Below are 14509 nucleotides of genomic sequence, written 5' to 3'. Positions count from 1 at the left end.
ATACCTTCTGAAATTCCTTTGCTCTTGCTCTGTTTTGGGCATAAGCTTCTTGTCTTGCTTTTGCTTCCTTTTGTTGTTTCACTTCTGATAACTGATTATATGACCTGTAACAAATTAAAATGGAATTCAAAACAGAATTACTTCAGTAAAGTAACCATATAAATTAAAAATACCTTAGAGTCCTTTGGTGCATGAGGGCTTCTGCAGTCTTTCTGTCTTCAGGAAGAAACACTCTAACTTCAGTCATGCTTTTCAGGCGATTTACAGATGAACCTTTGATAAAACAAGTGGTAAGTCGTATGTCAACTTTGAGAATTGAATAATGGCTTCCATTTTGGAGAACAAAACTAGAAATTCTGTTGTAACCTAGGAAACATGCTTTGGTTTTTTTAAAAGGGAAAACATACCTGCAGACTTCTTGTCTACTCTTTTGACAGACTTTTCAGAAACACGAATTTTATCCCGTATTTCTTTCTGCCTCTGGGAAGATTTTGCAATAAATGATTTCTTTCTCTTTAAGAATGCTTCTTGTAAGCTTCCTGGTAGAGCTGCACACTCTGGAACCAGATTTTCTGTTCAAGAAAAGAAATATTTAATACACTTGCTAGTGAGCAAGTAGCACCACCGTAGCCAATTCAGGTGCCCAAATCATACCTGCATGCTTTGGAGATGGCATCTCGCCTGAATGCTCTAACATGGCCGGACTATCTGAGGTTTCTATTTCTGGCAGGAGAGGCAGAAATTCACTTGCCTAATTATAAAAAAAGTCACAGATGAATAGGTATTACATGTCACTTCTAGCCTTTATTTTGGAGGAGCTAAATTTCTCAGTATAGCTTCAATCTGGGTCATGTAATTGTTTCAAAATAGCTATTTGCCAACTCTATTACAAAATCCCTTTGCCAATTAACTAACGTACTTTTATGGCTCCAAAGATTCCCTTTGGATCTTTATGATACAGAACTTAGGTTTTCTGTGAAAGGTTTAGGTGGAATTAAATGAGAATTCATTTCTCTAAGCACATTGCAATTTAGTGGCTACTCTTTCCTCATATTCTTGCCCAGTCTCTGCTACTTATCTGCTAATACAGATTTCTAAGAACCCCCTTCAGTAACCACATTGTAATGAGTGAAACTGACCAGGCAATTGAATGATTCACAGTTTAATGAGGGCTTGTATTAATAAAAGCTATTAAATTACCTACCTGAAAACAGTTCTTTGCCTTATTCTCTCTGTCATCTAGGGTTAACTTTTCAAAATCCATCTCTGCAATGCTTATATCACTGCTGCTTACTAAAGTAAGTTCTGGTTCTTCCATTATACCATGGCCAGACTCTGTCTCCTGAGTGGTAAAAATAAAAAGTGAAAGCATGTCAGAAATGGGCCTTCAGAATTCTAAAATACGTGTGTACTGGTGTATATAGTGGGTAAAAAAACTTTTTAAATAAAAACTAATTTTGTCTATTAGGCAAGATAAATCATATAAACAAAGAACTAGATATATATATATAGCATGATGAACCCAACCCAACTGAATTTTAACCTTTTTGGAGAAGTTACACAGTTTACAGAAAAATCATGCATAAAATACAGGGTTCCCATACCACCCTATTAACTTGTTTTAGTGTGGTACTAAATAGAAGTAATTACAGTGTATGTAAGGAACAAGCCCTAGTTAATTCTTAAGGGAAATCCATCTATTTTATAGTACATAAATCCACCTTTTGCAAAAAAGTTCTGGCATAAAGGGTCTTAGGGCCCACCTTAATTACAGGATAATGTTTCTCCTGAGGAATCTGATAATGAGGGTGCTGATTTTTTTTCTATGCTGCCTTCATACCACCTGATGTTTTCTGTTCTAATAGTGAAGAACCAGTTACTCCTGCTACAGAAGAGTATTTAACACAACTTTAACCTAAAAACACTCAAGTACAGTTTCCAAATGATAAAAAGTGGAAAGGCCTTACTACCATAACTGGAATAGATGTTTCATACCCCTGAAGTCCCATATTAGAAAATTATACTGAAGAAGAAGCTAAGCAGTTAAAAGAACTGAGTATTTCAAGAAAGCAGAAAAGCCCTCTCACCCTTAGATATAGATAACATGTAATCACCTAACCCTCTGAAAACAAGATCAGCTGCAGCTGTTAACTTTAACCACAAATAAATCATAAATAATGTAGCAAGGTTGAATACAATCCTAATCAAGTGTATTTTATCAATATGATGTAATGGCTAAACTAATCAATAGAATAAAATAAAAACTACAAGTTAGAGACAAGTAATAGTAACCTCTTCTAATTTTTATACAAGTATATTACATTGCTGTTACAGAAATCAGAGTTTTACGGACATTCAAGGCTAAGACTGATAATATGGATCCCTTCCTTTGATCTTGAACCATTCTGTTCATGAAGCATCATTTACTGTAAAAATAGAATATGATTTGATTGAATGTAAACCAAGTGCTATAAATTCTGTAACTGAGACAAGGGGGAGCTCTGATCTCATGTCCAGCTGCATGGAGAAGAACGGGGGCTCCAGGCTTGGTAATGTATCAATTAATTTTTACATTGTAAGCTTGTTCCTTTTTCCTTAAGTGCTCCTTTAGTAAAAATCTGTTAAAGATGAATTCTTGTCTTGAGTGTTCTTTACTTTTAAATGTTGTCTGTCCCTATACTCTTATTTGAGTGGAAGATTACTTGATGAAGCCCAAATCCATTGAATCACGATGTGATTAGGCTCAGGCCTTTTCTAACAGATCATAGATTTCAGCTGTAAAGAGGCCCGTGACCCTAGTGTATCCTCACTTGATAGCAACAGCAGTTAAAAAGAGAAGGAAAATGACTAAGAAAAAGAATTGGGTAAATAAGGATGTTTAAGGCAGAAGATTTTTCAAAGAAATGCCACTATAAGATTGCAATGGGGAGGGAGGCGGGGAAAGATGGCGAACTGGTGAGCTGTATGTTTTAGTTACTCCTCCAGGAAAGTAGGTAGAAAGCCAGGAACTGCGTGGACTGGACACCACAGAGCAATCTGACTTTGGGCATACTTCATACAACACTCATAAAAACGTGGAACTGCTGAGATCAGCGAAATCTGTAAGTTTTTGTGGCCAGGGGACCCGCACCCCTCCCTGCCCGGCTCAGTCCCATGGGAGGAGGGGCTGTCAGCTCCGGGAAGGAGAAGGGAGAACTGCAGTGGCAGCCCTTATCAGAAACTCATTCTACTGATCCAAACTCCAACCACAGATAGACTGAGACCAGACACCAGAGAATCTGAGATCAGCCAGCCCAGCAGAGAGAAGACAGGCATAGAAAAAAACAACACGAAAAACTCCAAAATAAAAGCGGAGGATTTTTGGAGTTCTGGTGAACATAGAAAGGGGAAGGGCAGAGCTCAGGCCCTGAGGCTCATATGCAAATCCCGAAGAAAAGCTGATCTCTCTGTCCTTTGGAACTTTCCTTAATGGCCCTAATTGCTTTGTCTCTTAGAACTTCAATAGCCCATTAGATCTCTGAGGAGGGCCCTTTTTTTTAATCCTTTTTTCTTTTTCTAAAACAATTACTCTAAGAAGCCCAATACAGAAAGCTTCAAAGACTTGCAATTTGGGCAGGTCAAGACAAGAGCAGAACTAAGAGAGCTCTGAGACAAAAGGCAATAATCCAGTGGCTGAGAAAATTCACTAAACACCACAACTTCCCAAGCAAAGGGGGGTGTCCGCTCACAGCCATCATCGCGGTGGACAGGAAACACTCCTGCCCATCGCCAGCCCCATAGCCCAGAGCTACCCCAGACAACCCAGTGTGACGGAAGCACTTCAAATAACAGGCACACACCACAAAACTGGGCGTGGACATTAGCCTTCCCTGCAATCTCAGCTGATTGTCCCAGAGTTCAGAAGGTGTAGCAGTGTGAATTAACAAAGCCCCATTCAGTCATCATTTCAGCAGACTGGGAGCCTCCCTACACAGCCCAGCAGCCCAGAACTGCCCTGGGGGGACGGCACTCACCTGTGACATAGCACACTCATCCCTCAACAGAGGACCCGGGGTGCACAGCCTGGAAGAGGGGCCCACTTGCAAGTCTCAGGAGCCATACGCCAATACCAAGGACTTGTGGGTCAGTGGCAGAGACAAACTGTGGCAGGACTGAACTGAAGGATTAGACTATTGCAGCAGCTTTAAAACTCTAGGATCACCAGGGAGACTTGACTGTTAGAGCCACCTCCCCTCCCTGACTGCCCAGAAACATGCCCCATAATCAGGGCAGGCAACACCAACTACACACGCAAGCTTGGTACACCAATTGGACCCCACAAGACTCACTCCCCCACTCACCAAAAAGGCTAAGCAGGGGAGAACTGGCTTGTGGAGAACAGGTGGCTCATGGGCGCCACCTGCTGGTTAGTTAGAGAAAGTGTACTCCACGAAGCTGTAGATCTGATAAATTAGAGATAAGGACTTCAATTGGTCTACAAATCCTAAAAGAACCCTATCAAGTTCAGCAAATGCCAAGAGGCCAAAAACAACAGAAAATTATAAAGCATATGAAAAAACCAGACGATATGGATAACCCAAGCCCAAGCACCCAAAACAAAAGATCAGAAGAGACACAGCACGTAGAGCAGCTACTCAAAGAACTAAAGATGAACAATGAGACCATAGTACGGGATATGAAGGAAATCAAGAAGACCCTCGAAGAGCATAAAGAAGACATTGCAAGACTAAATAAAAAAATGGATGATTTTATGGAAATGAAAGAAACTGTTGACCAAATTAAAAAGATTCTGGACACTCATAGTACAAGACAAGAGGAAGTTGAACAACGAATCAGTGACCTGGAAGATGACAGAATGGAAAATGAAAGCATAAAAGAAAGAATGGGGAAAAAAATTGAAAAAATCGAAATGGACCTCAGGGATATGATAGATAATATGAAACGTCCGAATATAAGACTCATTGGTGTTCCAGAAGGGGAAGAAAAGGGTAAAGGTCTAGGAAGAGTATTCAAAGAAATTGTTGGGGAAAACTTCCCAAATCTTCTAAACAACATAAATACACAAATCATAAATGCTCAGCGAACTCCAAATACAATAAATCCAAATAAACCCACTCCGAGACATATTCTGATCACAGTGTCAAACACAGAAGAGAAGGAGCAAGTTCTGAAAGCAGCAAGAGAAAAGCAATTCACCACATACAAAGGAAACAGCATAAGACTAAGTAGTGACTCCTCAGCAGCCACCATGGAGGCAAGAAGGCAGTGGCACGATATATTTAAAATTCTGAGTGAGAAAAATTTCCAGCCAAGAATACTTTATCCAGCAAAGCTCTCCTTCAAATTTGACAGAGAGCTTAAATTTTTCACAGACAGACAAATGCTGAGAGAATTTGCTAACAAGAGACCTGCCCTACTGGAGATACTAAAGGGAGCCCTCCAGACAGAGAAACAAAGAAAGGACAGAGAGACTTGGAGAAAGGTTCAGTACTAAAGAGATTCGGTATGGGTACAATAAAGGATATTAATAGAGAGAGGGGAAAAATATGACAAACATAAACCAAAGGATAAGACGGCTGATTCAAGAAATGCCTTCACGGTTATAACGTTGAATGTAAATGGATTAAACTCCCCAATTAAAAGATATAGATTCGCAGAATGGATCAAAAAAAATGAACCATCAATATGTTGCATACAAGAGACTCATCTTAGACACAGGGACACAAAGAAACTGAAAGTGAAAGGATGGAAAAAAATATTTCATGCAAGCTACAGCCAAAAGAAAGCAGGTGTAGCAATGTTAATCTCAGATAAAATAGACTTTAAATGCAGGGATGTTTTGAGAGACAAAGAAGGCCACTACATACTAATAAAAGGGGCAATTCAACAAGAAGAAATAACAATCGTAAATGTCTATGCACCCAATCAAGGTGCCACAAAATACATGACAGAAACACTGGCAAAACTAAAGGAAGCAATGGATGTTTCCACAATAATTGTGGGAGACTTCAACACATCACTCTCTCCTATAGATAGATCAACCAGACAGAAGACCAATAAGGAAATTGAAAACCTAAACTATCTGATGAATGAATTAGATTTAACAGACATATATAGGACATTACATCCCAAATCACCAGGATACACATACTTTTCTAGTGCTCATGGAACTTTCTCCAGAATAGATCATATGCTGGGACATAAAACAAGCCTCAATAAATTTAAAAAGATTGAAATTATTCAAAGCACATTCTCTGATCACAATGGAATACAATTAGAAGTCAATAACAATCAGAGACTTAGAAAATTCACAAATACCTGGAGGTTAAACAACACACTCCTAAACAATCAGTGGGTTAACAAAGAAATAGCAAGAGAAATTGCTAAATATATAGAGACGAATGAAAATGAGAACACAACATACCAAAACCTATGGGATGCAGCAAAACCAGTGCTAAGGGGGAAATTCATAGCACTAAATGCATATATTAAAAAGGAAGAAAGAGCCAAAATCAAAGAACTAATGGATCAACTGAAGAAGCTAGAAAATGAACAGCAAACCAATCCTAAACCAAGTAGAAGAAAAGAAATAACAAGGATTAAAGCAGAAATAAATGACATAGAGAACAAAAAAACAATAGAGAGGATAAATATCACCAAAAGTTGGTTCTTTGAGAAGATCAACAAGATTGACAAGCCCCTAGCTAGACTGACAAAATCAAAAAGAGAGAAGACCCATATAAACAAAATAATGAATGAAAAAGGTGACATAACTGCAGATCCTGAAGAAATTAAAAAAATTATAAGAGGATATTATGAACAACTGTATGGCAACAAACTGGATAATGTAGAAGAAATGGACAATTTCCTGGAAACATATGAACAACCTAGACTGAACAGAGAAGAAACAGAAGACCTCAACCAATCCATCACAAGCAAAGAGATCCAATCAGTCATCAAAAATCTTTCCACAAATAAATGCCCAGGGCCAGATGGCTTCACAGGGGAATTCTACTAAACTTTCCAGAAAGAACTGACACCAATCTTACTCAAACTCTTTCAAAACATTGAAGAAAATGGAACACTACCTAACTCATATTATGAAGCTAACATCAATCTAATACCAAAACCAGGCAAAGATGCTACAAAAAAGGAAAACTACTGGCCAATCTCCCTAATGAATATAGATGCAAAAATCCTCAACAAAATACTTGGAAATCGAATCCAAAGACACATTAAAAAAATCATACACCATGACCAAGTGGGGTTCATTCCAGGCATGCAACGATGGTTCAACATAAGAAAATCAATCAATGTATTACAACACATTAACAAGTCAAAAGGGAAAAATCAACTGATGATCTCAATAGATGCTGAAAAAGCATTTGACAAAATCCAACATCCGTTTTTGATAAAAACACTTCAAAAGGTAGGAATTGAAGGAAACTTCCTCAACATGATAAAGAGCATATATGAAAAACCCACAGCCAGCATAGTACACAATGGAGACAGACTGAAAGCCTTCCCTCTAAGATCAGGAACAAGACAAGGATGCCCGCTGTCACCACTGTTATTCAACATTGTGCTGGAAGTGCTAGCCAGGACAATCCGGCAAGACAAAGAAACAAAAGGCATCCAAATTGGAAAAGAAGAAGTAAAACTGTCATTGTTTGCAGATGATATGATCTTATATCTAGAAAACCCTGAGAAATCGACGATACAGCTACTAGAGCTAATGAACAAATTCAGCAAAGTAGCGGGATACAAGGTTAATGCATATAAGTCAGTAATGTTTCTATATGCTAGAAATGAACAAACTGAAGAGACACTCAAGAAAAAGATACCATTTTCAATAGCAACTAAAAAAATCAAGTACCTAGGAATAAACTTAACCAAAGATGTAAAAGACCTATACAAAGAAAACTACATACCTCTACTAAAAGAAATAGAAGGGGACCTTAAAAGATGGAAAAATATTCCATGTTCATGGATAGGAAGACTAAATGTCATTAAGATGTCAATTCTACCCAAACTCATCTACAGATTCAATGCAATCCCAATCAAAATTCCAACAACCTACTTTGCAGACTTGGAAAAGCTAGTTATCAAATTTATTTGGAAAGGGAAGATGCCTCGAATTGCTAAAGACACCCTAAAAAAGAAAAACGAAGTGGGAGGACTTACACTCCCTGGCTTTGAAGCTTATTATAAAGCCACAGTTGCCAAAACAGCATGGTACTGGCACAAAGATAGACATATAGATCAATGGAATCGAACTGAGAATTCGGAGATAGACCCTCAGATCTATGGCCGACTGATCTTTGATAAGGCCCCCAAAGTCACTGAACTGAGTCATAATGGTCTTTTCAACAAATGGGGCTGGGAGAGTTGGATATCCATATCCAAAAGAATGAAAGAGGACCCCTACCTCACCCCCTACACAAAAATTAACTCAAAATGGACCAAAGATCTCAATATAAAAGAAAGTACCATAAAACTCCTAGAAGATAATGTAGGAAAACATCTTCAAGACCTTGTATTAGGCGGCCACTTCCTAGACTTTACACCCAAAGCACAAGCAACAAAAGAAAAAATAGATAAATGGGAACTCCTCAAGCTTAGAAGTTTCTGCACCTCAAAGGAATTTCTCAAAAAGGTAAAGAGGAAGCCAACTCAATGGGAAAAATTTTTGGAAACCATGTGTCTGACAAAAGACTGATATCTTGCATATATAAAGAAATCCTACAACTCAATAGTACAGACAGCACAATTATAAAATGGGCAAAAGATATGAAAAGACAGTTCTCTGAAGAGGAAATACAAATGGCCAAGAAACACATGAAAAAATGTTCAGCTTCACTAGCTATTAGAGAGATGCAAATTAAGACCACAATGAGATACCATCTCACACCAATTAGAATGGCTGCCATTAAACAAACAGGAAACTACAAATGCTGGAGGGGATGTGGAGAAATTGGAACTGTTCTTCATTGTTGGTGGGACTGTATAATGGTTCAGCCACTCTGGAAGTCAGTCTGGCAGTTCCTTAGAAAACTAGATATAGAGTTACCATTCGATCCAGCGATTGCACTTCTCGGTATATACCCAGAAGATCGGAAAGTAGTGACACGAACAGATATCTGGACGCCAATGTTCATAGCAGCATTACTCACAATTGCCGAGAGATGGAAACAACCCAAATGTCCTTCAACAGATGAGTGGATAAATAAAATGTGGTATATACACACGATGGAATACTATGCGGCAGTAAGAAGGAACGATCTCGTGAAACATATGACAACATGGATGAACCTTGAAGACATAATGCTGAGCGAAATAAGCCAGGCACAAAAAGAGAAATATTATATGCTACCACTAATGTGAACTTTGAAAAATGTAAAACAAATGGCTTATAATGTAGAATGTAGGGGAACTAGGAATAGAGAGCAATTAAGGAAGGGAGAACAATAATCCAAGAAGAACAAATAAGCTATTTAACGTTCTGGGGATGCCCAGGAATGACTATGGTCTGTTAATTTCTGATGGATATAGTAGGAACAAGTTCACAGAAATGTTGCTATATTAGGTAACTTTCTTGGGGTAAAGTAGGAACATGTTGGAAGTTAAGCAGTTATCTTAGGTTAGTTGTCTTTTTCTTACTCCCTTGTTATGGTCTCTTTGAAATGTTCTTTTATTGTATGTTTGTTTTCTTTTTAACTTTTTTTTCATACAGTTGATTTAAAAAAGAAGGGAAAGTTAAAAAAAAAAAAAGAAAAACAAGGAAAAGAATTTGTAGTGCCCCGTTGAGGAGCCTGTGGAGAATGCAGGGGTATTCGCCTACCCCACCTCGATGGTTGCTAACATGACCACAGACATAGGGGACTGGTGGTTTGATGGGCTGAGCCCTCTACCATAGGTTTTACCCTTGGGAAGACGGTTGCTGCAAAGGAGAGGCTAGGCCTCCCTATGGTTGTGCCTAAGAGCCTCCTCCCGAATGCCTCTTTGTTGCTCAGATGTGGCCCTCTCTCTCTGGCTAAGACAACCTGAAAGGTGAAATCACTGCCCTCCCCCCTACGTGGGATCAGACACCCAGGGGAGTGAATGTCCCTGGCAACGTGGAATATGACTCCCGGGGAGGAATGTAGACCTGGCATCGTGGGACAGAGAACATCTTCTTGACCAAAAGGGGGATGTGAAAGAAAATGAAATAAGCTTCAGTGGCAGAGAGATTCCAAAAGGAGCCAAGAGGTCACTCTGGTGGGCACTCTTACGCACAATTTAGACAACCCTTTTTAGGTTCTAAAGAATTGGGGTAGCTGGTGGTGGATACCTGCAACTATCAAACTACAACCCAGAACCCATGAATCTCGAAGACAGTTGTATAAAAATGTAGCTTATGAGGGGTTGACAATGGGATTGGGAAAGCCATAAGGACCACACTCCACTTTGTCTAGTTTATGGATGGATGAGTAGAAAAATAGGGGAAGGAAACAAACAGACAAAGGTACCCAGTGTTTTTTACTTCAATTGCTCTTTTTCACTCTAATTATTATTGTTGTTATTTTTGTGTGTGTGCTAATGAAGGTGTCAGGGATTGATTTAGGTGATGAATGTACAACTATGTAATGGTACTGTGAACAATCGAAAGTACGATTTGTTTTGTATGACTGTGTGGTATATGAATATATCTCAATAAAATGAAGATAAAAAAAAAAAAGATTGCAATGGGAATAACAAGAGAAGCTCCTATAGGCCTATGAGGGCATCTCTTCCTACATAAAATACATTGTAGAAAGTGGCAAAGACTAACAAATCACACCCTCAACCCCCTTTATTAAAAAGAAACATTGGAGAGCAATCTGGAGATATGAGGAAAGGTGTGGTAACTGTCTACAGACATCTAAAGTGAGGATATAAACCTAAATACATGCAGGCTGACTAGGGGCTGTGGAGAATTATAGGACATACCCTGTATTTAATGGAAGCAACTGCTATTTGGTTGCAGCCAAATGTGGGCTACAGTGGCTAGAGTTTTAATTTTCAAAGGAAATAACTTTAATGTTAAATGTTGGGCAACAATTCAAAATTTCAAGAAATACCACAAGCAGCCAAATAGACCTTGTTTTCAATCTACTATATGCTTATCTGCAGAAATATAATTAAACTTCCTGCATATAATATTAGAAGGTAAAAATCATGTTCAGTTGATTAGAGTTGAAACCAAGCAAATTATAGCTTACTTATAATTAAATTTTTTCAATTACAGATTAAGTCAGTACGGTGCAATGAGGATCAAAACTTAAAACACAGGCCAAGATACCATTTCTCAGGGACACTGGAGAAATCTGAATTGGGAGGAATGATATTTTGTAAAATTGTCTCAGATGTCAGCTTTCATTTGATATCAGTGGAGGGCTCCAATAATTTTGAGCTTGAATATCTCAGATGGAAGTGTTAATGAGTAACTTTGTTGTTTCTCATGAATTTTGCTTCTAAACAGTCTTTTCTACAAAGGAAGTTAAGTGCCATTTATATAATATGGATTTCACTTACCCAAACTGGAATAGAGCTCTGTACTGAAAATGATGCAGAACTTACAAGGAGCTCTGATTGTGCTTGTTGAGACAGGTTCCTTAAAATTTCTGGAGTTTCAGTTTTTGTTGAATTCTCAAAATATTTTTCATTCTGACTAGTTAACGAATGTGGTATATGAACTGGAGTTCCCATCTCCACTGTTCTTACCCATAATTGAGAGTCAGTTTCTTCTGTATAAGGATTTATATCTAAAACCCTACAGGTTCCATTTTTATCATCTTTCATGGGTCCTTGCCTCGGTAACCTTTCATGAACCACTCTTTCAGATACTTCTTCAAAGTGGAGTTTTTCTTTTCCGTCTTCTAATTGCTCTTTTATTGAGCACTCACTAGAGATAGAACCACATGGAGTGCTATGCTGTACATTTAACTTATCAAATACATTAGTCTCATCAGATGAAGTGAAGACTGAACTTAGCAAATTTTCTACAGAGGGCTGGAAATGAACACTTTTTTCCTTAATTTGTAATATTACATTCTGTTCAGAGGCGCAGTTCTGATTTTCCATGACTTGGGGAGAATCTCTTGCTTCAATGCTAAAAATACTTGGTAGATCAGCATGCTGGCTCCCCTCCTGTGAAGAAAATCCTAGCAGAAGCTTTTGAAAAGATTGTTCACAACCTGCATTAAGAGGTTTAAAAACTCAGTTAATCATTATTATGTTATAGAAATAGGATACAGATAAAAAGATTAATTTCTGAATAAACTGCAAATAAATAAATCTTAAGATCTACATACTAAAATATATAGTTGTTACCTCCTATAATTTTAGGAGTCAAAACTGATATGTATAAAGATGATTAAAAGGCTAAAGGACAATTCTTCAAACAACTCTATAGCTAGCACAATATATTTTCTCCTATGCTGGTATTATTTAATAAAGACAATATGGCTATTAGACACTGTGAGGACTTTTTTTTCCCCTATAAGAGAAATGAATGTTGACTTAATAAAGGAACTTAGAATAAAAAGTGCATCTGTAGCTCATCTGTCTGTCTGTCTGTTTATCTAAAAGTTTTAGAAGGATACATAAACAGTTAACTGATTACCTTTACTGGGTAAGGGTTGGGGTAGGGAAGTTGAGAAGTCAGAGGCACCACTTTTGCTTTTTTACATTACAGAGTTCAGTACTATAAAAAATGAAAACTAGGCATATATCAGGTTATATATGCATGTTAATTAAATAAACAAACATATAAATACACAATAAAAGAACCTGTATTATTGGGGACAGAACTAAGCACTGGGGTAGACACAAACTAAGCTACTTACCACACTTTCCAAGGAAAATGAATATAAAGAACCACATATAAAAAAAATATTTAACATTTTCTAACTTGATCATACATACCCTCAATAATATTTTCTGTGGCAAAACTCTGAGCTTCAGCATGGTCTGTGTTGGGGTCATATTGCTGGTTCAGGCTTCTTTTAAGAAAAGAATGTAGGCTGGTGCTCCTCACTGCTGTATTAGACACTGTGCTTTCAGGTGACAGAGTAGCATGGTGGCTTTCAGATGAAGAATCTGAGCTCTGACAGAAAACAACATGGAAAGGCTGAAATAGTAAGCTAATGTATTACTAGATGAATCTATAATCACAATGTTCCTTTGATATTATTTTTCCTTAATCACCACCATACCATCACAATAAAAATTTGCTCATTCAAATCCAATTCTTTGTTTTCAGTCAATGAGAGACTTTTTTTTTCTCAGATTATTTAAAAACCAAATTGGCTGAGAACCTAAGATGGGGTCTAGGTGAGACAGGGCCAAAAAACACGTCCGTGAAAAATTAAGTAGATAAAACCCAGAAGGTGATGCAGAATACTGGTTTCAGTGATGCACCAGCTGGACAAGGTCTGCTAGAACCACAGAGGCCGTGCACTTGGTGAAACCGGGAGTCTGCATTCTGAAATGAGTAAGCTGGCTGAAAGACCCGCGGCCGCGCTGCGGTGTGGGGAAGCCGGGGGTTGGCGTTTGGAGACAGACTGGATCTTTTTTAAAAACAAACAAAAAAAAAAAAAAAAGGAAAAACCTAGGAGCGGCTACAGTTGCGACCGTGGGAACTGCGTGGTGAAACCCGGCAGGAGCGGGCTGAGCCAACCTATTGATGTCTGGCGTGGAGGATAGTCTGCTGCAGATTCCCTCAGGGCCAGGGGAGACGGGGGTAGAGCCAAAAGGAGAAAGAAACCCCACTGCTTGCAGCAGGCTCCCCAGCAGGCTGGAGATGCTCCTGCCCGGGGCCGTGCCCAAAGCCCAGAGCCGCACCAGTTGTCCCGGAGCTGGGAAGGAGGAACTGTGCGAAAGAGGGGGGTTTGAGGCGCCCCATTAAGCCACCTTTGCATCAGGCTGAGAGCGCCCCTGCACGGCCTGGGGACCCGGGGCTTTCCTTGAGGGATGGCGCGCACTTGTGACATAGCACAGCATTCCCTCAGCAGAGGTCCTGGAAGATCACAGCAGAAAAGGGCGGCCGCTTTGTCAATGCCGGTGGTTTGTGGGTCAGCAACAGAGAAAATCTGGGGCAAAACTGAAATGAAGGCTTAGACTCTTGAACAGCCTTGAATCTCTGGGAACACCTGGGAGGTTTGAATATTAAAGCTGCCCTGCCTCCCTAACCACCCAGACACATGCCCCACATTCAGCACAGACACCTCCAAAAACACCGAAACTGAGTTCACCAACTTAACCCCACAAGAGTCATTTCCCCACACACCACAAAGACAAAGTTGAGAAGAACTGACTTGAGTAGTATAGGTGACCCACAGATGCCATCTGCTGGTCAGTTAGAGAAAGTGTACACCACCAATTTGTATTTCTGAAAAATCAGATTGGTATTTTTTTTTTACAACTTGAAAGAACCCTATCAAGCAAAGCAAATACCAAGAGGCCAAAAACAACAGAAAATCTTAATGCA

The 14509-nt window shown here is 39.0% G+C and overlaps 1 protein-coding gene across 9 annotated transcripts in view; it reads right to left on the bottom strand.

The window, feature by feature from the left end:
* The window catches only part of CEP295 (centrosomal protein 295), an 80264-nt gene that overhangs the window by 211 nt on the left and 65544 nt on the right, over positions 1–14509 (bottom strand). For 8 of the 9 annotated variants that reach the window (XM_037841110.1, XM_037841112.1, XM_037841113.1 and 5 more), the window contains 7 exons: positions 12946–13126; positions 11554–12215; positions 1205–1342; positions 655–751; positions 408–572; positions 174–273; positions 5–104 (listed from right to left, as the gene is read on the bottom strand). In XM_037841110.1, coding sequence (XP_037697038.1) covers positions 5–104; positions 174–273; positions 408–572; positions 655–751; positions 1205–1342; positions 11554–12215; positions 12946–13126 — 1443 coding nt within the window. The remainder of the gene's footprint in view (positions 1–4; positions 105–173; positions 274–407; positions 573–654; positions 752–1204; positions 1343–11553; positions 12216–12945; positions 13127–14509) is intronic. The other variant, XR_005217534.1, reaches the window with a different exon arrangement.

Source organism: Choloepus didactylus, chromosome 6 (assembly GCF_015220235.1).
Source record: "Choloepus didactylus isolate mChoDid1 chromosome 6, mChoDid1.pri, whole genome shotgun sequence".
NCBI classification, from domain to species: domain Eukaryota; kingdom Metazoa; phylum Chordata; class Mammalia; order Pilosa; family Megalonychidae; genus Choloepus; species Choloepus didactylus.
The sequence above is the reverse complement of the archived record's forward strand: the minus strand, read 5'-3'. Positions and strand labels throughout refer to the sequence as shown.